At 53.9% G+C, this 27,547-nt stretch overlaps 1 protein-coding gene across 1 annotated transcript; it reads left to right on the top strand.

The window, feature by feature from the left end:
* HELZ2 (helicase with zinc finger 2) lies at nucleotides 1-27,547 on the top strand. Its single transcript, XM_054391905.1, has 19 exons — nucleotides 1-995; nucleotides 1,088-1,271; nucleotides 1,643-1,750; nucleotides 2,030-2,553; nucleotides 3,791-4,423; nucleotides 5,806-6,589; nucleotides 7,546-7,621; nucleotides 9,266-12,788; nucleotides 20,218-20,303; nucleotides 20,908-21,036; nucleotides 21,276-21,443; nucleotides 21,709-21,850; nucleotides 22,394-22,510; nucleotides 23,037-23,229; nucleotides 24,111-24,245; nucleotides 24,942-25,160; nucleotides 25,689-25,845; nucleotides 26,424-26,591; nucleotides 27,420-27,547. Exons 1-19 carry the CDS (start codon nucleotides 1-3, stop codon nucleotides 27,545-27,547), a joined length of 8,469 nt encoding a protein of 2,822 aa, XP_054247880.1.

The following is a 27,547-nucleotide window of genomic DNA, read 5'->3' as shown; positions in this document are numbered from 1 at the left end:
ATGCCAACAGTGAAGGGCCCGGTCGTGCCGCTGGGCAAGCTCCAGGAGCACCTGGAGCTGCTCTTGGTCTGCTCCAAGTGCAGCGTGAGAGAGAACGAGACCACCTACCAGCTGCAGGAGGTGGAACACAACTGCATGTATGAGATCCTGCTGGCCCGCAGCCGGCGCAGCGCAGCCTGGAGGAAGGTCTCCCGGAGGCCAAGCTTCCCCAATCCTGCAAGCTACGCCGTCTGCAGGTACTACGCGGTGGGTCTGGGCTGCAGCAAGCACAAGAATCAGTGCACCTTTGCCTGGAGCCCCGAGGAGGCCACGGTCTGGAACTTCGAGAGGGAGCAGCAGGTGGAGCGGCGCTGGCTGAAGGCGGCCGTGCTGGAGGCGCAGCTGGGAGGGGACCCTGCGGCTGGCCGGCGGCGCCTGGCCAGCGTGGCCGAGGAGATTGCCAGCGAGTTCGGGGGGCGGTTCCAGGAGGTCTGCAAGCCCTGCTTCTTCGGCTGCCCCCAGCGCATCTCCGGGGATGGCTGTGGGCGGCTGTGTGAGTGCCACCGGCGCTGGGAGCCGCTGTTGGTGCACGCCACATCGGACGGCCGTGGCAAGAGGCAGTACACGGCCGTCCGGCCCTGCCCTGAGTTCAGGTCCACCTTCAGCTACTGCAAGTTTGTCTCCAGGGGCCAGCCATGCAAGCAGGGCCCCCAGCGGTGCCAGTATGCCCACAGTGACCTGGAGATGGCCGTCTGGGAGGCCGAGAGGGAGAGAGGTTTGCTGCGCTCCCACCTGCTGCCGGCAGTGGAGAGCTGCAGTGGCGAGGGCCAGCCGGTGGCACCCCCTCAGGTGCACTTCTACTGCCGGCTCTGCCTGGTCACCTTCAGCTCGCAGGAGAGCTTCGAGAGCCACTGCTCCTCCGTGGAGCACAAGCAGATGCTGGCTGTCGACACCTCTGTCCAGTGGGTCCATCGTGCTCCACCACTGGGGCTGACCACATTCTCCCTGTGCAGCAGGTGAGGCAGCAGGGCAGGGGCAAGGGGCAGGGGTAGCTGGCAGCTCCCCGTGGCAGGGGTGGCACCTGGGACATCTCTCTCTCACCTGGCAGGATGGAGGTGTGTGAATTGGGGAAGAGCTGCACCAAGGCTCATTCCACTGAGGAGCTGCAGGAGTGGATCCAGAGGGTGAGGGTGAAGGCCAAGAAGAAGAAGCAAGCACTGAAGGAAGGGCTCCTGTCCTACCAGGACAGGCTCCTCAACGAGTATCGGTCCTGCTCCAACGAGGTCTTGATTGTGAGTAGTGGGTGGCAGGGTCAGGAGCCTCATGAGAAGCCTCTTGCCTAAGAGCTTGTGCACAGAGCCCAGCACTCAGCTTGCTAACGAGGGGTTTCATCCCCCCTTCCTTCATCTCTTTGGAGATTGCAACCAAAGAGCCTGCTGGGGCTACCTGGCCACGCTGCTCTGCCATGGGGTCCATCCTTTTCCCAAGGCAGCTGTGTGGGGATGCTGAGGGGGTGAGGACTGGGTGTGAGGAGCTGCTGATGGTCCCCTCACAGCGGGATGCAGGGTGAAAGGCAAAGGATGAAGGTGGTCCTGTGGAGGGCTCTGCTGTGTGTCCCTGGGGTGGTACTTTCAGTGCCACTCCTCTCCTGCTTCCCCCACAGATGGCTGAGCACATTGAGGGGGTGAGAGTCGTGTGTGAGCAGGCCCTGCACGTGCAACTGGAGGACAGGAAGAAAAGTTACCAGTGGAAGTTCAAGGTTTACTCCCAGGTAAGCCCAGCTCTGGTTTAGGTTGGATATTAGGAAGCACTTCCTCACAGAAAGGCTGATTGGGCACTGGGATGGACTGCCCAGGGAGGTGGTGGAGTCACCATCACTGGAGGTCTTTAAGAAAAGCTTGGATGTGGCACTTGGTGGCATGGTTCAGCTGATGTGGTGGTGCTGGGTCGGAGGCTGGGACCTGATGACCTCGGAGGTCTTTTCCAGCCCCAACAACTCCGTGATTCTGTTGCCCTCACCACCTGTCCCTCTCTCCTCCTCCCCTGGCAGATGCCCCTGCAGCACGTGGCCCTCCTGAGGCGAGAACCTGGAGTCAATTTCTACCTCATAGGGCATGGCCTCTCCCAGGGGCTCTCCTACCTGCATGGGGAGCGTGTGGCCACCCTGCCCTGCTGCCCGCCAGCCGCGCTGGTGGAGGTGCGTGTGGACTGCTGTGCCCTGGGCGTCTTCGAGCAGTGGCTGGCGCTGGACTTTGGCAGCCGCCCTGTGCTCATACAGAAGCTGAGGGTGAAGGTGGGCAGGCGAGACGCTCCCCAGCACCTGCCGGGCAGCAGGGAGGACGCCCGGCCCGTCGACATCGTGCGCTGGCACCGCGGGAACCGCATCATCGTGCCCAGTGTGCCCAGGACCAGCGAGGACGTGGATCTGATGGCCAAGTACAAGCCTCCTGCTCTTGCCCTGGACTACAGGCGTGAGGCTGGGCTGGCCCTGCCCATCACTCGCCTCAATTACCGCCAGAGGATGCACAGCTTCCTCTTCTGCGAGGAAGAGGCTGAGCAGGCTCTGGTTGCCAAGTAAGTGCCCGGTGTGAATCCAGGGGGTCCCTCTTGGCTGCCCACCGTGGGTCTGTTGCTAACCCTTGGGGCTGTGTTGCTGCTGAAGGTCCCCTCCTGGGTGGGTCCTCTGGTGCCTTCCCAGATGAATGGAGACGTGTCAAGAGAGATGGCCTGGTGGGTGGTGATAGAAGGAGCAGGGCTGGGGTTTGTCCTGTGGCCAGGGGTCAGCCAGAAGCACCGCTGCATTCTCTGGGTGCTCAGGGGGCCAGCAGGCCCTCTCCGGGTGACAACCTTCACTCTGCAGCAGGGTGGGTGCTTGCTGAGGAAACACATGGGCCAGTTCTCTGGTTCATCCAGGTTCTCTGTGGTTCATCCAGGTTCTCTGTGGTTTGCTCAGGTTCTCTGTGGTTCATCCAGGTTTTCTGTGGTTCATTCAGGTTCTCTGTGGTTCATCCAGGTTCTCTGTGGTTCATCCAGGTTCTCTGTGGACATCCAGGTTCTCTGTGGACATCCAGGTTCTCTGTGGTTCATTCAGGTTCTCTGTGGTTCATCCAGGTTCTCTGTGGACATTCAGGTTCTCTGTGGTTCATTCAGGTTCTCTGTGGTTCATCCAGGTTCTCTGTGGACATCCAGGTTCTCTGTGTTTTGCTCAGGTTCTCTGTGGTTCATTCAGGTTCTCTGTGGTTCGTTCAGGTTCTCTGTGGACATCCAGGTTCTCTGTGGTTCATTCAGGTTCTCTGTGGTTCATTCAGGTTCTCTGTGGTTCGTTCAGGTTCTCTGTGGACATCCAGGTTTTCTGTGGTTCATTCAGGTTCTCTGTGGTTCATCCAGGTTCTCTGTGGTTCATCCAGGTTCTCTGTGGTTCATTCAGGTTCTCTGTGGTTCATCCAGGTTCTCTGTGGTTCATTCAGGTTCTCTGTGGACATTCAGGTTCCCTGTGGTTCATCCAGGTTCTCTGTGGACATCCAGGTTCTCTGTGGACATTCAGGTTCTCTGTGGTTCATCCAGGTTCTCTGTGGACATCCAGGTTCTCTGTGGACATTCAGGTTCTCTGTGGTTCATCCAGGTTCTCTGTGGACATCCAGGTTCTCTGTGCTTCATTCAGGTTCTGTGTGGACATTCAAGAGCAGACTTGATGTGAGCAGTCTGCTCTAGTTGGAGGTGTCCATGCTGAGTGCAGGAAGGTTGGACAGGATGCCCTTGGAGGGTCCCTTCTAACTGGATGCAATCTGTGACTCTTTCTTCCTCTTTGCAGGCTCAACCTGCGGGCCCGCATCTCGCTGACCCCCACGCTGCAGAACCTTTCCATGGGGATGAAGATTGCCCTGCCTGGGGAGCTCTTTGCTGAAGTGCCTACCCCCTACAACCTCTCACCAGACACAGATGAGGGCTACCTGCTCACCAGGTCTGTGCCCACTGCTTTCCTGGCACTTGACCCCCCTGTGGACGAGCGGGTTTACGAGGTTCACGTGGAGCACAAGGCCACCACAGAGAAGACCATCTGGCTGCAGATACCAAAGAGGTGCTGCTCAGACCTGAACTTCGAGGCAAACACTTCCCACAAGGTGGAGATCCAGTTCCAGATCGACCAGCTGCTCTTCCGGCACTGGCACCAGGCCGTGGACCATCTGCTGGATGAGAAGCTGGTCCTGCCCGACGTTGCCAGCTGCACCATCCCCTGCCCTCTTGGCACCCCTCAGACTGGGAACACCAAGCAGAAGCAAGCCATCTCCTTCATCACAGGCCAGCCAGCCAGCAGCAGACAGGTCCCCCCTCTCCTCATCTATGGACCCTTTGGCACGGGGAAGACCTTCACCTTGGCCATGGCCACTATGGAGATCCTCAGGCAGCCCAACGCACGGGTGCTGATCTGCACTCACACTAACAGGTGAGCAGCAGGGGGGGAGAGGCAACCAGAGCTGTGGGGGTTGAGTTCAAGCAAGCTGGGCCCCCCAGGGGTGCTGGACCAGCTCATTTCAGCTCCACTATCACCTAGAAAGGTTGGACCAGGGGATGGTTGTGGTCCCTTCCCACCTGGCATTGTGAGATTCTGGTCCATTGCTTGCCTGGTGGGACAAGCAGAAGCCCAAGGTGTGTGAGGTGGAGCTGGGCTGCCCTAGTCTTCAGCATTTCACTGCATGTCAGTGACTTCTTTAAAGAAACTCATTTTTGTTTCAAATGTCTTCCAATTGCTGCAGCACCTCCTGCAGGGAAGGAGCCTGGCATGGGTGGGGGTCTTGGTGGAAGAGGCAGCATCTTCCTGCCCTGTTATAAAATGGAGAGGGGGGTGGAGAATACAAGTAGCTCTCTCTAGCCTCTAGAAGAAGCACAAAGCCATTGCCTGACCTTGCTGGGGCACTGCTGTGCTCTGCTGGCCCTTGGAGACTTTGGGGCTCCATGCACCTGCCAATTTTTTGACTCTTCCAAGGAGAGCTTGAGGAGGAGGAAATGCAGATCTGCTCTGACTGCTGCTGGATCTGCCTCCTCTGAAACCAGGTCAAGATGGTTAAAATTAGAGCAGCTACACTGCAAAGTGTCCACACACCACCCTGGTGGCTGCCACTGTCCTGGGTCTAATGTGTAACAGATGGGTGGCTGCTAATCTTAGGCTGTGTCAGGCTGGCTGCTTCACTGAGCCTTCTTCTGCACATCTTGGATCACCCACCTGGGCTGGGGGTGGTCAGAGAGGAGGTCTGTGAGAGCTGGCCCTAGAGAGCAGTGGGGCCACAGAGTGGGATGGGAACATTTCTTGGAGTGGATCCAGAGGAAGCCACAGCAATACTGGGAGGGCTGGAAGCCCTCTGCTGTGATGCCAGGCTGAGAGAGTTGGGGTTGTTCAGCCTGGAGAAGAGAAGGCTCCAGGGAGACCTTCTGGTGGCCTTGCAGTGCTTAGAGAGGCTGAGCAGAAAGCTGGGGACAGACTTTTGAGCAGGGCCTGTTGGGCAAGGACAAGAGGTGATGGTTTGAACTCAAAGAGGGAGATTGAGACTGGAGAGAAGGGAGAAATGTTTGACAGTGAGGGTAGGGAGAGCCTGGCCCAGGCTGCCCAGAGAAGTGGGAGCTGCCCCATCCCTGGCACCATTGCAGGTCAGGTTGTTTGGGGCTGGGAGCAACCTGCTCTGGTTGGGGATGTTCCTGGGGACTGCAGGGGCTTGGACTGGGTGAGCTTTAAAGGTCCCTTCCCACCCAAACCATCCTGTGAACCTATGGTGGTCACAACATTTGGGAACAACTCTTCCCATTCCTTCCCTTTTTTTGTTCCCCCTCCAGTGCTGCAGACATCTACATCCGGGAGTACTTCCACAACTACGTGACCGAAGGGCATCCCTGGGCAGTGCCCCTGAGGATCATCTCCACTGACCGCCCTGTCAGCCTGACCGACTCCACCACACAGTTGTACTGCTGCCTGTCTGCAGACCAGCGCTCCTTCCGCCACCCCACCCGGGCGGAGATCGACAGGCACCAGATCATCATCACCACCTCCACCTTATCCAAAAACCTGAAGGTTCCCCCAGGCTACTTCAGCCACATCATGATCGACGAGGCGGCGCAGATGCTGGAGTGCGAGGCGCTGATTCCGCTCTCCTACGCCACCATGGAGACCCGCGTGGTGCTGGCTGGGGACCACATGCAGATAACCCCAAAGCTGTTCTGCGTGGAGGATGGGCAATCTGCTGACCACACCCTGCTGAACAGACTCTTTCAGTTCTACCAGAAGGAGAAGCACGAGGTGGCCACCAAGAGCAGGATCATCTTCAACGAGAACTATCGTTCCACCGCGGGCATCATCGAGTTTGTCTCCAAGCACTTCTATGTCGGCAAAGGCAACGCCATCCACGCCAGTGGGAACATCCCAGCCCACCCTGAGATCTACCCACTCCTGTTCTGCCACGTGTCCGGGGTGGCCGAGAAGGACATCTCCATGATCTCCTGGCACAACACCTCTGAGATCATCCAAGTGGCTGAGAAAGTGAAGGAGATCTCTGAGAGGTGGCCGGATGAGTGGGGTGCCCGGGATCTGAAGAAGATCTGTGTGGTCTCCCACGGGAAGCAGGTATGCAGGAGAACCACATGTGGTGCATCTGGAGGAACTCTTGGCCACTCTCAGCACTCCCAAATAAAGCTGCTGATGACAAACTTGTCTTCCTCACAGGCAGGAGCAGGGAGGTGATTGTCCCCTTGTACTCAGCTCTGTTAAGCCCACATCTGGAGTATTGTGTCTAGTTTTGGGCACCTCGATACAAAAGGTGCTGGAGCCAGTGCAGAGGAGGGCAAGGAAGCTGTGAAGGGCAGATTCCCTGTGAAGGGAATCTGATGAAGAGCAACTGAAGGAGATGGGGATGGTTAGTGTGAAACAGAGGAGGCTGAGGGGAGACCTCCTGGCTCTCTACAACTACCTGAAAGGAGGTTGTGGAGAGGTTGGTGCTGGTCTCTTCTCACAGGTCATTAGTGATAGAACAAGAGGGAATGGCCTCAAGCTGCCACTGGGTAGGTTTAGACTGGGCAGTAGGAAACATTTTTTTCAGGGCAAAGGTGGTCAGACATTAGAATGTGCTGCCCAGGGAGGTGGTTGAGTCACCAGCCCTGGATGTGTTTAAAGGTGGTTTGGATGTGGTGCTTGGGGATAATAGTTTGGGGAGGAACCTTATAGAGCAGGGTTAATGGCTGGACTTGGTGGTCCTGAGGGTCTTTTCCAACCTGAATGTTTCTGTGATTCTGTGCAAAGCAGGGCAGCTGGGTCCCTGCTTGTCACCTGTGCTTTCTTGAGGTGCTCTCCAGTTGGGAGCAAGTCCTGGGGTGCTGGGAGCGGAGATACCTCATGGTGGGATGGATTAGCATCTTCTAGGCAGGTTAACTCTGGGGCAGACTGGGAGCACTGGCTGAGGTCAGCCCAGGATGTGTGGCTGCTGTTGAGTAACTTCGGAAAGCTGCAGCTGAGAAGAGTGGAGGGTTGGGAGGTTGTTTCTGAGCTGAAACTCTACTCAGTGGGGCCTGTTTCTTTATTCCCAGGTTTCTGCAATAAGACAAGAGCTGAGGAAGAAGCACTTCCAAGATGTGGTGGTAGAAAACTACGAGAACTTGCCAGGTTTGTGTCTTGTGCAAGAGTTCAGTTGTGGCTGGCTGCTTTCTGAGGTCTTCTGCATGCGAGGGAGAACTTCTCCACTGCATGCTGGAGGACAGGAGGCTCCATTGCAGCTACAGGCACTGGGTGGTGAGCAGGGAGAGGAGGTGCTGGGTTGTTAGCAGAGGTCTGTTTGGTGTCTTCAGGTTGTCCTTCTTGCTTAAGTGCAAACCAGCCTCTCGTGACAAAACACCTCAGTGGCTTCCCCACCCTTCCCCATGGCAATGCCACTGCTGCAGCCACCACAGCCCACGTGCAGGAGGAAGGAGTGCCTGGAAATCCTTTGGCTGGTTTCCACCTCCTCCTCCTTGGTGATTCTTTGCTTCCTTCTTTTCCTGGGTGACTCAGATTTCTCAGAAAATTTGGCCTGCACCCAGCTGTCAGCTCCTCCCAAAGACACCAGCATTGCTCTGTGGGAGGGTGAAGTCTCTGTGAGTGCCACCTTAGGGACTTGAGCATGTGGGAGTCATGTGAAACCCCAGGGAGCAGCAGGAGAGGCCAATAAGAGAAGGGAATTGAAACCAGGATGGCTTGTGGGTACCAGCCACAGCCAGGAAAGCATCCAACCTCTCGCTGAAGGAGGTCAGCTTGCCCCAGGGCGTGGTTGAGGCTCCATCTCTGAACATGTTCAAGATCAGACTTGATGGGGCCCTGGGCAGCCTGATCTAGTTGGAGATGTTCCTGCTGACTGCAGGGGGGTTGGACTAGGTGATCTTTGAGCGTCCCTTCCAAGCCAGTGCAATCTGTGAATCTGTGAGGCTGCTGCTCTGGATGACGAAAGAGGGCCGCGGCTGGTTGTGTCCTCAGGGGCTTGGTTTGTGCCTCATCCATGGGCTTATTACTGCTGTTTTTTCTTCATGGGCAGATGAGCCTCCTGGTGGTGAGAGCAACTGACCCTTGGGGTCTGGTTCTCTTCTCCACACCCTTTCTTTGCAGCTTCTTAGAATCACAAAACCACAGAATCATTAAATTTGGAAAAAACATCTAAGATCATTGAGTCCAACCACTCACCCAGCACCACCATGGCCATTAAACCACAAAAGTGCCATGGTCACAGGGATGGGGACTCCACCACCTCCCTGGGCAGCCTGTTCCAATCCCTGACCACTCTTGCAGGAAAGAAATTGTTCCTCACATCCAAACTAAACCTTCTCAGTGGTGCCCAGGGACAGGACAAGGGGCAATGGGCAAAAAGTGGAAGCCAGGAGGTTCCATAAGGAGAAACTTGTTTGGTGTGAGGGTGCAGAGCCCTGGAGCAGGCTGCCCAGAGAGGTTGTGGAGTCTCCTCCTCTGCAGAGCTTCCAACCACCCCCGGCCATTGTGCTCCTGGGCAAGCTGCTGTGGGTGCCCTGCTGGAGCAGGGGGGTTGGGCTGGATGAGCTCCAGAGGTCCCTTCCAAGCCCCACCAGGCCAGGATTCAGGGATTCCCTGATCTTCAAGAGCTGCTTTTTTCCCATCACATGACTCCCATGAGTCAGAAACGTGAGGTGACACCAGCCCTTGGCCACCTAACACACCAAAGCTGGGCTGGCTGCTGGGCAGCTGCCAGACAGGCTCTTCCCTGTTGGGTTCTCCTGAGTGACCTCTGCCTTGTCCCCTCCGGTGCAGGGCGGGAGTTCCGAGTCATCATCCTCAGCACGGTGCACACCAGCAGGAGCCTGCATGTCTCAGCCTCCCACCACCTGGAGTTCTTCAACGAAGCCAGGGTGCTCAACACCATCATGACCCGGGCCCAGTCGCTGGTGGTGGCGGTGGGGGATGCTGTGGCCCTGTGCTCCCACGGGCAGTGCAGCAAGGTGTGGAAGCGCTTCATCCAGCAGTGCATCGAGAAGGGCAGCATCTCCCCGCAGAGCCTCACCATGGCCCAGATCAAACAGGCTGCCTGTGACATGGAGAGCTGGAGCAGGAGCAGCCCAGAGCAGGATGAGCAGGACAGCGACACGGATTCCTCCGGTTCTGAGGCCGAGAGTACAAATCCTGAAGATCCCATCCTGCAGGAGCTCTTAGATGAGAGCAAGAACATGCTGGTGATGGTGTCTGAAGAAGGGCTGCTGAACGTCAAGCCTGAGGCTTCAGACCTGCAGCAAGGCAGGAAGGAGTACGTCAGCTTCACCCCACAGACGATGCAGCAGTACCTGCGCATGCACCCCAAAATGTACAAGAGGTGTGAGCTGGTCAAGGAAAGGTTCGACAGAGCTTCTGCCTTCACCCTCGACTCCCCCTCCATGACCATCCAGATCAAAGGTAGAGTGAACTGCGGGACAGCCTTCACGGGGGACGAGGTGCTGGTGGAGCTCCTGCAGGGCAGCACAGCTGATGGTGGCAGCCACCACCCTCAGGGCAAGGTGGTTGGCGTCTTCAAGCGTGCCGAGATCGGGCGGACCTTCATCTGCGTGATGGACGAGTTTGACTCACGGGTGATGATCCCCATCGACCCCACCATCACCAAGATCTTCGTCCCAGGGCTGAAGGAGAAGCCCAACGTCATCCCCATCCGCAGGCTGGAGAACGGGAAGTACAGGGTGGTCAGTTGTGAGAAGGTCAGGCAGGACAGGAAGGGGTGCCAGCTCTTCTGTGTCCAGGTCATCTCCTGGCGGGAAGGCTTCTACTTCCCTTTGGGGGTGATAACGGAGGTCCTGCATGCAGCCTTGACTTTGGAGGAAGGCTTGAAGACTCTCAACCTGGAATATGGTTTGAAGAGGAAATACCCAGCTGCTGTCCTTGAGGAAGCAAGCAGCTACACGTCCAGCAGTAAAATCAACCTTGCCAAGGAGAACCTGAAGGACTGTCGGAGTTACTGGACCTTCACCGTTGACCCTCAAGGCGCCAGAGACTTGGACGACGCCATCAGCGTCCGGGAGGTTGGGTGCCGCTATGAGATTGGGATCCACATCACCGACGTTGCCGGCGTCATCCCCAAAGGCAGTGCCTTGGACCAGGAAGCCAAGAGGCGTGGAGTCACCTACTACGCTCTCAACCAGGAGCCTGTCTGCATGTTCCCACCACGCATCAGCCACGACGTCTGCAGCCTCCTGCCTGCCAAGGACCGCCGCGTGATCTCCTTGTTTGTCACCGTGGAGAAGGGCACTGACGAGATGTTGAAGGGAGTCTTCAACACCTCCGTGATCCGCTCGGACAGGCAGCTGTCCTACGAGGAGGCGGAGCTCTGCATTAGGGACCACTACAGGGGGGCGGCAGGGCCCCTCTGCTTTGACACCCTGGAGGACTGCGTGGCTGTGGCCTACCACTTCTCCAGGGTCCATCGGAAGTGCCGGCTGCAGGATGACTGCTTCTACGAACGGCTGGACGAGGAGAGCTCCCCAGGCGACAGGGGAGCCCACCAGATGATCGAAGAGTTAATGATCATGTTCAACAGCTTCGTGGCCGAGTTCCTCACCAACCAGGAGGACACCAGAAATGTTACTCCCCTGCGGTGTCAGTGTGAGCCCAGCCCTCAGCAGATCTCACACATGAGAAAGAAGTGCAGCCACATCCTTCCTTGGTCCATCCACCTCTCACACCACCTGGGAGAGGTGCCTCCCAGCCAAGCCTCCTCTCAGAACATGGAGTTCTCTCTGCTGCTCTCCGTCTGGGAGCACTTGCAGTCGGCCGCTGAAGGCCGCAACTTCAACAAGATGCTAGACCTGGTCGTCACTGATGACATCCACCCCAAGCTGGCCCCTGTGGCCCTGGAGTTCAGGAGGCTGCTGAGCCGCTCCTATTTCAGCCGCTCCAACTCCAGTGTCCAGTCCAAAGCCGGCCACTACTCCCTGCACGTCGACTCCTACACGTGGGCTTCCTCCCCCATCCGTCGCTACATGGATGTGGTGGTCCAGCGGCACCTGCACTCCATGCTCCGCAAGCAGCCTGTCAGCTACTCTCCTGATGACATTGAGTTGCTCTGTCGTGACTTCAACAGGAAGAACTCCCAGGCCACCCTGTACGAGAGGAAAGCTCGCTACCTGCAGATGGCCTCCCAGCTGAAGAGACAAGTCCTGCAGAAGGTGGCCTTCGTGGTGGATGTCGAAGGCATCAACAACTACTTCAAAGCCTTGTTTCCGCTGAACAAAGAGACCATTCCGGACCCCCAGAAGATTAACTACAGGTCCCTTCAGCTGATAGAGCAGCCCCTGTTCATCGAGGAGCAGAACAGCATCAGGCTGATGTGGAGGAGGAGGATGTACTCTGCCGAGACCCTGATGGAGCACAGCCTGCAGGAGGGACCCCTCCTCGACTGCAGCGTTACCCTGGTCACCCCCCACACCTGGCAAGAGGTGTTGGCAGCCATCAGAAAGGAGGACTTTGAGACTGCTGCTGCCCTCCTGGAGAAGAAGCAGGAGGTGTACCCGCGGCGCATGGGTGAGGTGAGGAAGAGCGAATGCCAGCACTACGTGGAGCTGAGCCTGGAGCTGAGCGCTGGGGACACACTGCGGTTCCAGCTCACCGCTGACGTGCACCGCGGCTTCCTGGTGCCCTCGGTGCAGCTCTGGTGCCTGGCGCCAGGCTTTGACGTCTGCCTGCAGCACACGGACAAGCCCATCGAGTGCTTCTCAGCCTATGCCACCCTGCCCTCCAAGGACAGGTACAGGGATGCCCTGGATTACTCCAGGGTGTGGATGCCCATGAGCTCCATGGAGTCCGCGCTGTGCGCCATGGTCGAAAACGAGTCCATTATCCTCCATGACGTCCAAATCTTCTGGGCACAGCAGAGGACAAGCAAAAGGCAGCTGCAAGGGAACTTCAGCCTCAGCAAGCTGTGCTTGGAGGAGTGCTCCATTGAAGTGGACTTCAACAACTGCTACTTGTGCATTCGCTTAGGTGGGCTGGAGCTTGGGAGCCTTCAAAGTGATGAGGAAAGCCTCAGCCAGGGTCTCCAGAATCTGACTTTCCTTGACAAGGGCAGGTCAGAGAGCAAGCTGGTGGCTGATCCAAATACCTACACCTGGGTGGCTCATGGGGTCACTGAAGAGTTTGGTGACAATGAGAAGTCAGGACAGGAGAGAGACAGGATCACTCAGAAGACCGTGAACTTTTACATCCACCACATGTCCATGGAGAGCTTCCCCATGGAAATCTTGAAGACCTCTGCCAGGTTCACAGTGGAGCTCATCCCAAAGATGCTGCCAGATGTGTAAGTATGCTCTGGTCCATGCAGAACACCAGCTTCCCTTGGGATTCTGCTGCTCCCAAACAGGGTTTTGCTTGTTGGCTCCTCTGAGAACTCTACCTTTGCCCAGCTCTGACTGGTGGGTTGCTGATGTTTGTGGGGGGGTGAAAGCATTTCTCAGACCTGTTCTCCTGACAGCCTCTTGCTCTTCTGGTTGACCTGGAGACTGGGGAGAGAGGGGAAGGTGCTGTGCTGGGGTTTCCTAAGCATCTGTTTCTGATGCTGCTGGATTGCTGCCGTATGTGCCCTAAAAGGCGGCATGAAGCTCTGGGTCAGGGCTTGCTCAGCAGACGTTCTCCCTCATACCCCAAACATTCCCCTTTGGTGCTGCTCTGAAGCAAGATCTGCTCCTGCCAAAGCAGAGCTGCTGTCTAGTTTGCCCCTCTTTGTGCACAGCATGGGCTGCCCACCACTGCTGGAGCTTTTTCAGGGTGGAATTGTGCTTCCTTTCGTGCTGTGGATTTTAGGAAGGAATTGGAAGGTAATCCTAGAAAATAGGGTGGGCTGCAGTCATACAGCATGGGGCCAGAGCTTGTGCTCCTTGCTTTCACCATCTCTGCAGGCTCAGCTCTTCAGATAGCTGAGAAATAGCCCCAGATGCAGAGAGCAGAATAAGAGTCCTTTTGGTTGAGGTTCTTATAGGGTCATGTAATTGTTTGGGTTTTAAAAGCCCTCTAAGATCATCCAGTCCAACCATCAACCTAAAACCACCATGGCCATAACCCTTGTCCCCAGGTGCCATGGCCACAGGTTTCTTTCTTCATGGGAAGGTTTAATACAACATCAAAGCAGGGAGTGTGTCGGTGTGAGCTGAAATTCCCCCCCCACCGACAATAACCAGGCTAGCCCAGTCTGGAAGCAAATGAAGGCTGTATTTACAAGCAGAGTCTAAAATCTACAATGAAATGCAATCAATATGTACAAATATACAAAATTCACAACATTCACAAATATATACAATCAACAGAAAAAGCACAATCGATCTCCCTTTGCTTCCCCCCAAGGGGACCCTCCCAAAGGGGCCTCTCTCTCTCTCAGGAGCTTCCCCCCAGACCCCTCTGGACAGAGAAGCAGAGTTAGTTAAGCAGAAAGTTGTTAACTTAGCTGCCAAGGTCAGTGTGTGTTATCTTCAGCCAGAAGAGAAGAAGAAACAGCAGCCAGACAGCCCAGCAACTGCCCCCACTGCCGAACGCAGAATGTGCAGAATGCCTACTTTGTTTTGGGTAATAGTTCTTAAACATTTCTATCTATCCAATGGAAGTGTTTAGAACAATCAGTATTTTGCTTTCTTACACCCAATAGTGACTTATTTACATTCTTTCACTTTCTCTGTTCTGAACTTTGCAAGGAAAAATTAAAAAGACAGTTTCAAACCATCACAGTCCACCCCTTCTAAACAATTCCATTGGCTGCTACTATCATTTATCTAATCTAAAATAATATCTACAACACTAGGTGAATAAAGACCATAGTCCATTCCGGCTATCTCAGATGTAGATGATTCAAAAGAGTCAAATCACAGGAAAAACAGCAAACAGCTTGTTTCCTCGCAGATGGAGCGAAGAAAGGAACAGGGACTCTCAGGTGACTCAGGGCTCTCAGGGTTCGTGCACCGTAGATCTCATGGACTCTCCTCTTGGACGCGATGCTGTATCTGCGCAACACTCTGAATTTAACCTCTCTCAGCCAAAGTTAGATTTCTTTGTGGAATACACTGAATTTCACCATTTTCTTGCATCACCCAATAGGTGTGACCAGGACCTTCAGCAGAAACCACCCCTTGGACAGGTTTGGCCTCTCCTGAAGGAGAAAATACCCAAACAGTTTTGCCTAACAGATTCTTTTCTCTGATAACAGGAACTCTATCACCTTCTTCCTTTCGCAACAAATCTGATTGGGCAGGACTAGCTCGATTCACTCTACTATTCACTAACCAGGTTGCTTGTGCTAAATGTTTCTCCCAGTTTTTCAAAGATCCACCCCCCATGGCTTTGAGAGTGGTTTTCAGCAAACCGTTGTAGCGTTCGATCTTCCCTGCAGCTGGTGCATAGTAGGGAATGTGGAATATCCACTCGATGCCGTGCTCTTTGGCCCAGTTTTTTACAGATTGTTCTTGAAATGAGTTCCGTTGTCTGACTCAATCCTCTCTGGAGTTCCGTGTCTCCACAGGATTTGTCTTTCCAGACCAAGAATGGTGTTACGTGCAGTTGCATGAGGAACTGGATAAGTTTCCAGCCATCCAGTGCTTGCCTCTACCATAGTCAGCACATACTGCTTACCAGATGGAGAACGAGGTAGAGTGATGTAGTCAATCTGCCAGGCTTCACCATACTTGTACTTGGACCATCGGTCACCGTACCACAAGGGCTTGATCCGCTTTGCCTGCTTAATAGCAGCACAAATGTCACAGTCATGGATGACTTGTGTGATAGCATCCATGGAAATGTCAATGGATCTGTCACGAGCCCATCGGTAGGTTGCATCTCTGCCTTGATGTCCTGACGAGTCATGGGCCCACCGGGCTAAGAACAGCTCACCTCGGTGTTTCCAGTCAAGATCAGGATCAGGATCAGAGTTTGTGTCCACCTGGGAAACTCTTGCAGCTAGATCTGCCTGATGGTTGTGTTGTTGTTCCTCTGTAGCTTTGCTCTTAGGAATGTGAGCATCGATGTGTCTCACTTTCACTGGGATTCTCTCAATACGAGCAGCAATGTCTTGCCACAGATCTGCAGCCCAGATTGGCTTTCCTTTCCTCTGCCAGCCATTCTTCTTCCAGTCTTTCAGCCAACCCCACAAGGCATTGGCTACCATCCACGAGTCGGTGTAGAGATAAAGCTTTGGCCATCTCTCACGTTCAGCTATGTTAAGAGCTAGCTGGACAGCTTTTACCTCTGCGAATTGACTGGATTCTCCTTCTCCATCTCTTGCTTCTGCAACTCTGCGCGTTGGGCTCCACACTGCAGATTTCCATCTCCGCTTGTTCCCAACAAGACGACAGGAACCATCTGTGAACAAAGCATATCTCTTGTCATCATCAGACAGATCACTGTAAGGAGGAGCTTCCTCAGCACGAGTTACTCTCTCCTCTGGAGGTTTAGCACAGCTTGTGCCTTCTGGCCAGTTTGTGATCACCTCCACCAAACCAGGCCTTTCGAGATTTCCCATTCGAGCTCTCTGTGTTATCAGAGCCATCCACTTAGACCAGGTAGCATCCGTTGCATGATGTGGTGAAGAACCTTTGCCCTTGAACATCCAATTCAGAACTGGTAATCTAGGAGCTAGAAGAAGTTGTGACTCAGTTCCGATCACTTCAGAAGCAGCTTTCACTCCTTCATAAGCAGCTAAAATCTCTTTCTCTGTTGGAGTGTAGTTTGCCTCTGTAGCCACGACCCCAGAAACCAAGAGGACGTCCTCGTGTCTCCCCTGGAGCTCTTTGCCATAAGCACCAGGTTGGACCATTGTCACTCGCGGCTGTGTACAGAATGTTCTTAATGTCTGGACCAGTTCAGACAGGTCCCAGACCCATCGCTTGGACTACCTCTCGCTTGATCTGGTCAAAGGCTGCTTGTTGCTCAGGACCCCATTGGAAACTGTTTCTCTTTCGAGTCACATCATATAGAGGTTTCACAATCTGACTGTATCCAGGAATGTGCAGTCTCCAAAATCCCACTATGCCTAGGAAACGCAGAGTTTCTTTCTTGTTGATGGGATTTGCCATGGTGGAGACTCTGTTTATCACATCCATTGGGATGTGACGGCGACCATCTTGCCACCGCACTCCCAGAAACTGGATTTCTCTGGCAGGTCCTTTCACCTTGTCTCGCTTGATAGCAAAACCAGCTTGCAAGAGAATGTCAATGATTTTGTTACCTTTCTCGAAGACTTCTTCAGCAGTCTCACCCCAGACGATGATGTCATCGATGAACTGAATGTGTTCTGGAGCTCCACCTTTCTCCAAAGCATCATGGATCACTGCATGGCAGATGGTTGAACTGTGAATCCACCCCTGGGGCAAACGATTGAATGTGTACTGAATGCCTCTCCAGGTGAAAGCAAACTGAGGCCTGCATTCCTCTGCTATGGGAATAGAGAAGAAAGCATTAGCAATGTCTATGGTAGCATACCATTTGGCCTGCTTGGATTCCAGCTCATATTGGAGTTCCATCATGTCTGGTACAGCTGCACTCATGGGTGGAGTTACTTCATTCAAGGCACGGAAATCAACTGTCAGACGCCACTCTCCATTCTGCTTTCTCACAGGCCAGATTGGACTGTTGAAAGGTGAATGAGTTTTGCTGATGACCTTCTGACTCTCCAGCTGACGAATCAAGTTTTGAATGGGCACCAAAGAGTCACGGTTGGTTCTGTATTGTCTGTGATGCACAGTTTGAGAAGCAACCGGCAGCTTTACATCCTCTATCTCATGTCCCACAACTGCAGATTCATCTGAAAGCTCAGGTCTAATGGACAACTTCAATTTTCCTCCATCAATTTCTACAGTTGCTATTCCAAAAGCCCATTTGTAACCCTTAGGGTCTTTAAAACGCCCTTCTCTCAGAAAGTCAATTCCCAAAATACAAGGTGCATTAGGACCTGTTACAATAGTATGTTTCTTCCACTGCTTCCCAGTTAAACTTATGTCAACCTCTATCTTAAACAACTCTTGAGATCCACCAGTGACTCCCTGAATAGTTATAGATTCTCCCCCTTGATAATTTGATGGTATGATGGTGCACTGAGCTCCTGTGTCAACCAAGGCCCTGTACTTCTGAAATTTTGAAGTGCCAGGCCACTGGATGTACACATCCCAATAGATTCTGTTATCTCCATTATCCCTTACCTCCCCCTGGCGGAAGGCAGGGCACCCCTAATGGTGGGGATTACCTCCACATGTACAGCCGGCACAATGTCCAGCACCAGAATTAGGATCACTGTTGGAGCTATCAGAGTTGTTCTGGGAAACTGAGGAAGCGACAGCTACCCTCCTGGTATTGCTACCTCGGGATCTGCCCCTCTGCAGCTCCCGTAACCTCTTGAAAAGATCAGAAGTTGGTTGACCATCCCATCTGTTCATGTTCTCACCAAACTGATCATGCAGAGTTATCCAGATACTGCCATGTGATTGCCTCTGCTGTCTGTTTTGGTTTGACCTATTCTGGAATGGCCTTCTTGGAGCATGTCTGTTTCTGACAGCTGAGACTTGTATCCATCTGGAGGAAGAGGAATCAGAATCATCCCCCTTCATCAAGTTGGATATGAAGGTTTTAAGTTCCTCCTTCAGCTCTTTCATGCAATTCTTTATTTCTCCAGTCAGAGTTTCAATGGCTGAAACCAAAGAAGTACGTGCAAGACTATCCTCCAACTGCCTCATTTGGTCAGTGAAATGGCCAACAGTGGGAGGCACTCCACCATAATTTCTTGCCACAATCCTGCTTGCCAGAATAGTAGCATAATTAGGAGGAGCAAGCTTAATGAGCTTTTTGGCAAGGCCTGTTCCAACAGGAATTTCATCAGGATTCAGAGTCTTATGATCTCCATACATTACTTCTCTCACAGCAAACTCAGATGCTTGATTCCCTCAGCTATTGTGGTCCAAGGCTTAGGGTTCCATGGTAAATCATCTCTGCTGGAGTACCTCAGCGAGACTGCCAGTAGGAGGCGTGCCCACAGAGAAACTTTACCAATGCACTTGCCTAGATGCCTGTCTATGCCTGTATCCTTTGAGAGCATCCCCAACTGAGAGGTCGACTTGTCACCTACCACCAATGCTGGAGCTCCCATATCAAAACACCTGGCTAGCCAAGACAGGACTGGCTCATTATCTCCTCTGATGTAATCCTTCCTCACATGTCTAATTTCCTGTCTGGGTGCATTAGCTGACTGTATGTCATCCTCCTCCTCATCATCATCATCATCCTGAGGTTGCTGTCCCCATAATCCTGTTGTAATCCTCCGTTGAATTTCCTTGAGTTCAGAGGCTCTGCCAGCAGTTGCTAATCTACCAGGGTCTACATCCTGACCTACATCTCCATCATCCATGTGGGGTCTCAAGAGGTCTACCAGAGTTTTAAGGCTAACCCTCTCTTCCTCATCAGAAGGATCTTTCTTAACAGAGGGACCCTGAGTAGAAGGACCCTCATCTCCATCTGCACCATCTCCTGCAGCATCTGCATCTCCTCCTGCAGCTCCTTTACGCTTTCTGCTTACAGTGGCCACCAAATTTACTGGCTTGGTTTTCACATTCACAGCAGAGTTGGAAGAGCAAGTAGCCTTATGTCTTTCTTGACACAGTGCTATCAGTAGCCATATGATTATTCCAAGAAGCAACAAAATTAAGATTAAGGTTAGCACAAGATATCTAGGGTACCACTGGTTCCAAAGACCCTCTGTAGCTGTAAGAGGAGTAACAAACTCATATGTGTCTGCTAGCACATCCATAGTTGAGTTACCATAGCTTCTTAGCCCAATAAGACCACAACAGAATTCACCAACATTCAGTAACTTGTTCTTAACCCAAAGAAATGACTTATATGCCACATATCTCACAATCTTGTCTATCATGCAAGAAATGGCCCATCTGTAAACAATCACACTGATAATAGATGAAATAGAATGACTCAGAATCCAAAACAGCTTCATTTTGCTTCCTAATCTGAGCAGAAATAAAACACAAGCAATCGAGCCCCACGTTGGGCGCCAAAAATAAAAAGTGTGTCGGTGTGAGCTGAAATTCCCCCCCCCACCGACAATAACCAGGCTAGCCCAGTCTGGAAGCAAATGAAAAGCTGTATTTACAAGCAGAGTCTAAAATCTACAATGAAATGCAATGAATATGTACAAATATACAAAATTCACAACATTCACAAATATATACAATCAACAGAAAAAGCACAATCGATCTCCCTTTGCTTCCCCCCAAGGGGACCCTCCCAAAGGGGCCTCTCTCTCTCTCAGGAGCTTCCCCCTAGACCCCTCTGGACAGAGAAGCAGAGTTAGTTAAGCAGAAAGTTGTTAACTTAGCTGCCAAGGTCAGTGTGTTATCTTCAGCCAGAAGAGAAGAAGAAACAGCAGCCAGACAGCCCAGCAACTGCCCCCACTGCCGAACGCAGAATGTGCAGAGTGCCTACTTTGTTTTGGGTAATAGTTCTTAAACATTTCTATCTATCCAATGGAAGTGTTTAGAACAATCAGTATTTTGCTTTCTTACACCCAATAGTGACTTATTTACATTCTTTCACTTTCTCTGTTCTGAACTTTGCAAGGAAAAATTAAAAAGACAGTTTCAAACCATCACAGGGAGAAAGAATGCAGAAGGCAGCTGGGCAAAGCTCTGCTAGCATTTTTGCTGTTCTCTGCCACATTCCTTTCATTCTTCTTCTCCCTTGTCTGTCAGGCGCAAGGAAAAGGCAATTGGGAGGCTCCAGTTTGCTTCTGAGCTTGCTAAGAGCATTGTCCTTGGCCATGAACCTCCTGTGAGAGGTAGGTGCAAACTTCACCTTTCTTACCTTGTGCCTCCTTGCTTCTGGCCAGAAAGATGCCCTGAGAGATGCCTCGCCATCACAGTTATGCTGCCAACCAAGGAGGTTCCCCTGCCAAGGGGAGGAGAGGAACTGCTGGCCTGGGACAGGGAAGGTGGGAATCATAAAATGGTTGGGCTGGAAGGGACCCAACCCAATGATCTTCTCGTCCCAACCCCCTGCCATGGGCAGGGACACCTCCCACCAGCCCAAGTTGCTCAAGCCTCATCCAGCCTGGCAATGAACACCTCCAGGCAGGGGGCATCCACAGCCTCCCTGGGCAACCTGTGCCAGTGTCTCCCTCACTGTCAAGAATTTCTTCCTAATGTCCAGTCTAAATCTGCCCTCACAATATGGGATGCCCCCCTGGAAAGTGGCATGGGTAATGTTTTGATCCCCAGGACTCACAGGCAAGGCTCCTGGGTAGAACATCTTGGCAAAGGACAAAGATTACTTTGAGATGGTCTTTTAAATGGGCCATGACTGCTGCATCCTCCCATTGAATCTGGCTGTTGCCTTCAGGAGCCTCCTGTGAACTTTCTTTTCTTGCCTCCTTGCCATAACAGTGACCAGGTCCAGCTTCCTGCAGCCAATCTCCTTTGACATCCCTGGCAGTAGCAGTCTCAATGAGAGTCAGGCTCAGGCTATTCTGCTTGCTCTGAGAAGACCTTTCACACTCATCCAAGGCCCACCAGGTAAGGCTGGAGAGGTGCCATGAGTCCCTGCCCTCTGTCAGCTTGCAGCTAATCTGTTACTTTCCATGGAACCCTTGGTGAGATAGGAGAAGGCAGCATGGGTTGGCATCACCTGCAGCTGCTCAAGGCAGAGCCCTGAGCTCTTGATTTTCACTTCTGGCTGATCCTCTGGGTGCTGATCTAGGGTGCAGGGGTGGTGGTTAAAGTGTTCTCAGCAATGTCCTTATGTTTGTTTCTAGGCACAGGGAAAACTGTGGTTGGAACTCACATTGTCTACTGGTTCCATAAGCTGAATCAGAATAGTGTTGAGCAGCAAAAGCCACCATCCTCTGAAGACAGAAAGGCCATGGGGGGGAAGTACATCCTGTACTGTGGCCCGTCCAACAAGTCCGTCGATGTCGTTGCTGGTAACCATCAGGGTTAAGCCCCCACAAGTGGCTCGTGCTGGTGGGAAGGAGAAGGTGTGGCCGTGAGCAGAAGGGACAGGGTGGGGTTGGGCCTTACAGAAGACCTCTCAGTGGTGGGTGAGGGGCAGAGAAGGTGGGGTTGGTGTTGAGGGGTTGGGGAGAAGAGGTGAGTGCAGGGCAGACACCGAGCAGCGCCCAGCCCAGTGGCTTTCTCACCTCCTGTGGGGCCTGCTGCTGTCTGAGCAGATCTGTCCTCCATCCCCAGAGATGCTGATGAAGATAAGGGGACTGAAACCACTGAGGGTCTATGGGGAGGCCATCGAGGCCATGGAATACCCATACCCAGGCAGCAACCGGCACCTCTACCGCAGAACCCTGCGGGATGCAAAACCAAAGCGGGAGCTCAGGTAGGACCTTGTGGCCCCTCAGGCTCTGGGAGGGCTGGGCAGTGATGCCTGCTGCTGGGCAGTGATGCCTGCTGCACCCATGAAGCTGACCAAGGCGGAGCAAATGTGGTTTCCACCTCAACATGAGGAGGAACTTCTGCACTGGGAGGGTCACAGAGCACTGGAGCAGGCTGCCCAGAGAGGTTGTGGAGTCTCCTTCCCTGGAGACTTTCAAGCCCCACAAGGATGTGTTCCTGTGTGACCTGTGCTGGATTCTGTGTTCCTGCTCTGGCAGGGGGGTTGGACTGGATGATCTCCAGAGGTCCCTTACAACCCCTACCATCCTGTGAGCTGTGATCTCGATACGTGATCACAGGATGTTAGGGGTTGGAAGGGACCTCCAGAGACCATCAAGTCCAATCTATCAGTTCTGGCTGTGACCTCTTCAGCTGGTGGGTGGGTGGGGGTTTCTCCACATAGACAGGTGTGGTCTGCTTCAGTGGGAGAAGGGATCCCTTGGGTTTGTGTTGGGGGCAGATGGTTAGACACTGACTCTTTCTTCAGTAAAATCATCCTGCACCATCGCATCCGGCAGCCACCCAACCCCTACCGGGAGCAGATCTGCCGCTTTGACACCAGGGTGAGGAGAGGGGAGAAGATAACAGAAGAAGAGACAAAGAAGTGAGTAGAAAGAGACCCTGGTGAGAGACTTTGGCCATGGGCCACCTCTGAAGCACTGCCTGCCTGAGGACGGTGCAGCAGCAAACCTCCCCCTGGGAGAAAGGCTTTGGGCTCTGTGTGATAGGACTCAGCTGCTACAAACCCACAGGCTGAGCCAAGGTCAGAGAGGTTGTCCTGGCTCCTGCCAGCCAAGGAACTGGGTGAGAACATGGAGATGGAATGAGCTGTGTGTTTGGAACCCTGGTGAAGGGTGGTTAGTGAGCCCCTGCCTCACCTCTGCTCTGCTGCTGTTGTCCATCTGGACCAAAAGTCCCCTGTGACACTTGCATCCTTCACCCTGAACCCTGTCCTGAGGTCAGTACAAAGTGCAGCTCCCACAGTGTCCCTTTTCTGGGGACACTCATCCTGGGGAGGGAGATGGAGCCAGGATCAATTAGGGCAATGTCACCTCTGCCTGGTTCTGGCATGAGGAACCTGGAGGTGCTTCCCTTCTCCACAACCTGGTGTCTTCTGCATCGACCACCAGGTACAAAAGCATGCTGGTGGAGGCTCGTAAATTTGAGCTGGCTTGCCACGATGTCATCCTCTGCACCTGCTCTGCTGCTTCTGCCCCCTCCCTGGAGAAGCTCAATGTCAAGCAGGTCATCATTGATGAGTGTGCCATGGCCACAGAGCCTGAGACCCTCATCCCCTTGGTCAGCCACAGCTATGCTGAGAAGGTGAGTCCCTTCTGAAGATGGATCTCTAGAATGGCTTCTCTCAAACCTCTGCATGTCTTCCATCCCTCAATCATGCTGCTTTGCCAGGTTCTACCAGGTGTTAATGGTCGTTCTTTGGAGTATCTGTGGTGGTCTGCCAACCGTGCAGCCTTCAGGGAGTCCTTTCCTCTAAGGTTGGACTCAGATTGAAAGCTGGAGGTGCAGAGAGCTGCATGCAGCACATGGGGGTTCTCCCAGATGCAGGACCTGGGCATCATCTGGCCATCTCACATTGGCAGAATTGTAGGACCTGCTGTAGGCCTGAAAGCCATGGTGGAGAGCTGTTGTATCTGCTCACTTCTGCTCAGCTCTCTGTCTTCAGACAGCTGCACCCAGATGGTCTTCTCTAAAGCAGCTCTTGGCTTTCTGCAAGGGAAGGGTGGTTGAGGGGCTGGGGCTTCAGTGCTTCTTGACAGGGTGGGTGTCACTGCCACCAAAACATGAAGTGTTGATGTGACAGGAAGCATAGAGCAGACCTCAGCAGACCTACTTCATGATTTCTTTCTCCTCTCTACTGGGAGCTAGGCTCCACATTGTCTTGGTCAAGATCCACAGGATGGGTTGGGTTGGAAGGGACTGTGGAGATCCTCCAGTTCCAGCCCCCCTGCTGTGGGCAGGGACACTTTCCTCTGGACCAGGTTGCTCAAGGCCTCATCCAGCCTGGCCTTGAACACCTCCATAGGTCTTTACATAAAGCCCAGCTTTGCCCTTGGCTGAGGTTGTTGTAGCTGTAATGTAAATAAGGAGCAGCAAATGCCTGTGGGTAGATAGCCTTGGAAAGAGCTGATGGCCTTCACCGGTGCCAGCACCCTCAGAGCCAAGGTGTCCCCTCTTTGGTGCAGGTTGTTTTGCTTGGGGATCACAAACAGCTGAGGCCTGTGGTCAACAATGACATCCTCAAGATCCTTGGCATGGAGACCTCTCTATTTGAGCGCTACCAGAGCCAGGCGTGGATGCTGGACACGCAGTACCGCATGGTGAGACCTTCCTCAGCTGGAGTGGCTCTGTCCCCTCCTTCTCAGGGACAAGGTGCTCCCAGGGCTTGCCTCAAGCCACCGGGAAGCACATTACTCCACTTGGTGCTTTCCCTTCCCAGAGCAATGAGCAAAGGACTGCCCAGTGCCACCTCCAGCGCATGGCAGGGCAGGTGAAGCCTGCCCGGAAAGGTGCAGCAGGTTGGGAAGTTCAGAGATTGATGGAATGGGTTGGGTTGGAAAGGACCTTAAAAGCTCATCCAGTTCCAACCCCCTGCCATGGGCAGGGACACCTTCCACCAGCCCAGGTTGGTCAAGGCTTCATCCAGCCTGGCCTTGGACACCCTCAGGGAGGGGACATCCACAACCTCCCTGGGCAACCTCCAGTCTCTCCCCACCCTCACTGAAAAGAATTTCTTCCTCGTCTCCAGTCTCAGCCTCCCCCCTTCCAGCTCAAAGCCATTGTCCCTCATCCTGTCACTCCCAGCCCTTGTCACAAGTCCCTCCCCAGCTCTCCTGCAGCCCTTTCAGCTACTGGAAGCAGATCTAAGTTCTCCCTGGAGCCCTCTCTTCTCCAGGCTGAACAGCCCCTGCTCTCCCAGCCTGTCCCCATAGGGAAGGTTCTCCAGACCTCTGACCATCTGATCTTCCAGTTCCTGGGTGGTTGTTGACCTCAGTTTCTCTCCTTTTCTCTGCCAGCACAAGAACATTTGTGAGTTCCCATCCCAGGAGTTTTATGAAGGGAAGCTGAGAACCTGGTCCCAGCTGCGGCGCAGACCCAGTGTCTTCTGCCACAGAACTAACAACTGCTGCCCTATCATCTTTGGGCACGTGGAGGGGAAGGAGCAGAGCCTCATCATTTCTACTGAAGAAGGAAATGAGAACTCCAGAGCTAACCTAGAAGAAGTGCAGGAGGCGGTGAGGAGGGTCTCAGTTTGCTGCTGGAGCTGCAGGAGGGGAGGGGATGTTGTGCAGGGTGCTTGGGATGATGGAGGGATAATGAGCAGTGAGGTGGCACAAACCCAGCAGGTTCCATCTGAGCATGAGGAGAAACTTTGCTGTGAGGTTGCAGAGCCCTGCAGCAGGCTGCCCAGAGAGGCTGTGGAGTCTCCTTCTCTGGAGAGCTTCCAACCCCCCCTGGCCATTGTGCTCCTGGGCAAGCTGCTGTGGGTGCCCTGCTGGAGCAGGGGGTTGGACTGGATGAGCTCCAGATGTCCCTTCCAACCTCACCATGCTGGGATTCTGAGATACAGGATAAAGATCAGTGGGGTGCAGTGCCTGCCTGGTGACTTCTTGGGTCTGGAGCACACCATGGAGGCAGCTGTAGGGACAGCTTGACCCAGAGCAGGGGGAAGCAGCACAGCCAGGCTCCATCTCTGCCCTGAGGACTGGGTGCTGGAGGGATGCTTCCTTGCTGCCATGTGATCAGGACCACTGTCTCCACAGGTGAGGCTGGTGAAGCAGCTGGCACTAGATGGCACCATCAGGCCAGAGAACATTGCCATCCTCAGCCCCTACAACGCTCAAGTGGCCGAGATCAACAAGAGCCTCCAGAGAGAGGGCATCTTGGGAGTGACAGTCTGCACCATCATGAAGAGCCAAGGTGAGGCTGGCAGGAGGGTCTTAGTGCTGCTCTCTCCTACCTTCCCCAGCACTGAAGCAGCTTATGATGGAGACAGCCCTCGAGGAAGTCCTTCAGCAGGGGCATTTTGGCCACAGAGGAGGCATCCCTGGGTAGTTGGGCATTGTGATGATAAATCCTTTGGGCAGCCTCTGGAGTGCCCAGGCAGAGGGAGGCTGCTCAAGACAGGCAGGTGGGGGGTGCCGGGAGGGGGTGCCTGGAGGGGGTGTCTGGAAGGGGGTGTCTGGAAGGGGGTATATGGAGGGGGTGTCTGGAGGGAGTGTCTGGAGGGAGTATCTGAGGGGGGTGTCTGGAGGGGGTGTCTGGAGGGAGTATCTGAGGGGGGTGTCTGGAGGGGGTGTCTGGAGGGGGTGTTAAGGGCTTGCCACACCACATGCTCGCTGGAGAGCAAGAAGGAGCCTGATGGCCTCTGAAGCTGGAGAAACCCAAACAGTGGCTGTGTGGTTGTGGGTCTTGCTGCAGAGCAAGGAATGTCTTGTGAGGGTGGAGGGGTGGCCAGGAGCTTCCTTCTGAAGGGCTGTGGTGACTCCCCTTGGCAGGGAGCGAGTGGAGGTACGTCATCCTGTCCACCGTGCGCTCCTGCCCCCGCGCCGAGGTCGACAGCAGGCCCACAAAGAGCTGGCAGAAAAAGTACCTGGGCTTTGTCACCGACCCAAACCAGGTCAATGTGGCCATCACACGAGCTCAGGAAGGACTCTGCATCATAGGTGAGCCTCCTAGGGGTGTGCACAGGCCCGGAGGGGAGCAGGCTCAAGGGGCGGAGATCCAAAGTGGCACAGCCCAGGAGCTTGCTACATTCTCCTGCCCTCTGCTGCTGTGCAAAGCAGAGGTCCTGCATGGCTCAGCTGCCACAGCTGGGGAAGGGTCTAGAGCCACAGCTCTTCTGAGGAGCAGCTGAGGGAAGTGTGGGGTTGTTCAGTCTGGAGAAGAGGAGGCTGAGACCTCATTGCTCTCTGCAGCTCCCTGAAAGGAGGCTGCAGTGAGGTCTCTTCTTCCTAGGATTAGGTGATTGGCCTGAATGGCCTGAAATTGTGCTATGTAGGTTAGAGGTCAGGAACAATTTCTTTGCAACAGTGGTCAGGGATTGGAACAGGCTGCCCAGGGAGGTGGTGGAGGCCCCATCCCTGGAGGTGGTCAAGGAATCTGTGGCCATGGCACTTGGGGATGTGGTTTAATGGCCATGGTGGTCTTAGACTGATGGTTAGACTTGATCTTAGAGGTCCTTCCAACCCAAGCAATTCTCTGAGTTCTGCTCAGCCTCTGGTTCAGACCACACTCTTTCTGTCACTTTGCCAGAGCTGTCTGCTGTCAGACCTGGCTGCTCCTCCTGATGACACCAGCGTGGGCTGTGAGGGATAGGGAAGCTGCTGTGGATGTGACAGCACCGAACGGGGAGCTGGGAGTGCACAGAGCTCTGACAGATGAGTCCCTAGGAGCTTCTCAACACCTTTAGGCTTAGAAATGTTAGACAAAAGTGTCTGGGAAGGCATCTTCCAAACCCCTTCTGACCACTGCCCCCACCCCTGTGCCAACAGGGAACCGCTACCTGCTGGAGTGCAACCAGTTGTGGAGGAGACTTCTGCAGCATTACAGACAGCACAACTGCTCCACAGCAGCCCAGAGGATTCTTGTCAGGACTGCAGCTGTGGTTGTACCTCCATGA

The sequence above is a fragment of the Indicator indicator genome, chromosome 24 (genome assembly GCF_027791375.1).
Source record: "Indicator indicator isolate 239-I01 chromosome 24, UM_Iind_1.1, whole genome shotgun sequence".
Classification (NCBI taxonomy): Eukaryota; Metazoa; Chordata; class Aves; order Piciformes; family Indicatoridae; genus Indicator; species Indicator indicator.
Note: the sequence above shows the minus strand (reverse complement) of the source record. Positions and strands in the feature narration are given on the sequence as shown.

What these genes read in the sequence shown, in the direction of transcription:
- HELZ2 (XM_054391905.1), top strand. Translation starts at nt 1, where the DNA reads ATGCCAACAGTGAAGGGCCCGGTCGTGCCGCTGGGCAAGCTCCAGGAG. An exon ending in GAGCAGGCTCTGGTTGCCAA is followed by an intron (nt 2,554 to 3,790) that starts GTAAGTGCCCGG and finishes TCCTCTTTGCAG; the next exon opens with GCTCAACCTGCGGGCCCGCA. An exon ending in ACAGAAGAAGAGACAAAGAA is followed by an intron (nt 22,511 to 23,036) that starts GTGAGTAGAAAG and finishes ATCGACCACCAG; the next exon opens with GTACAAAAGCATGCTGGTGG.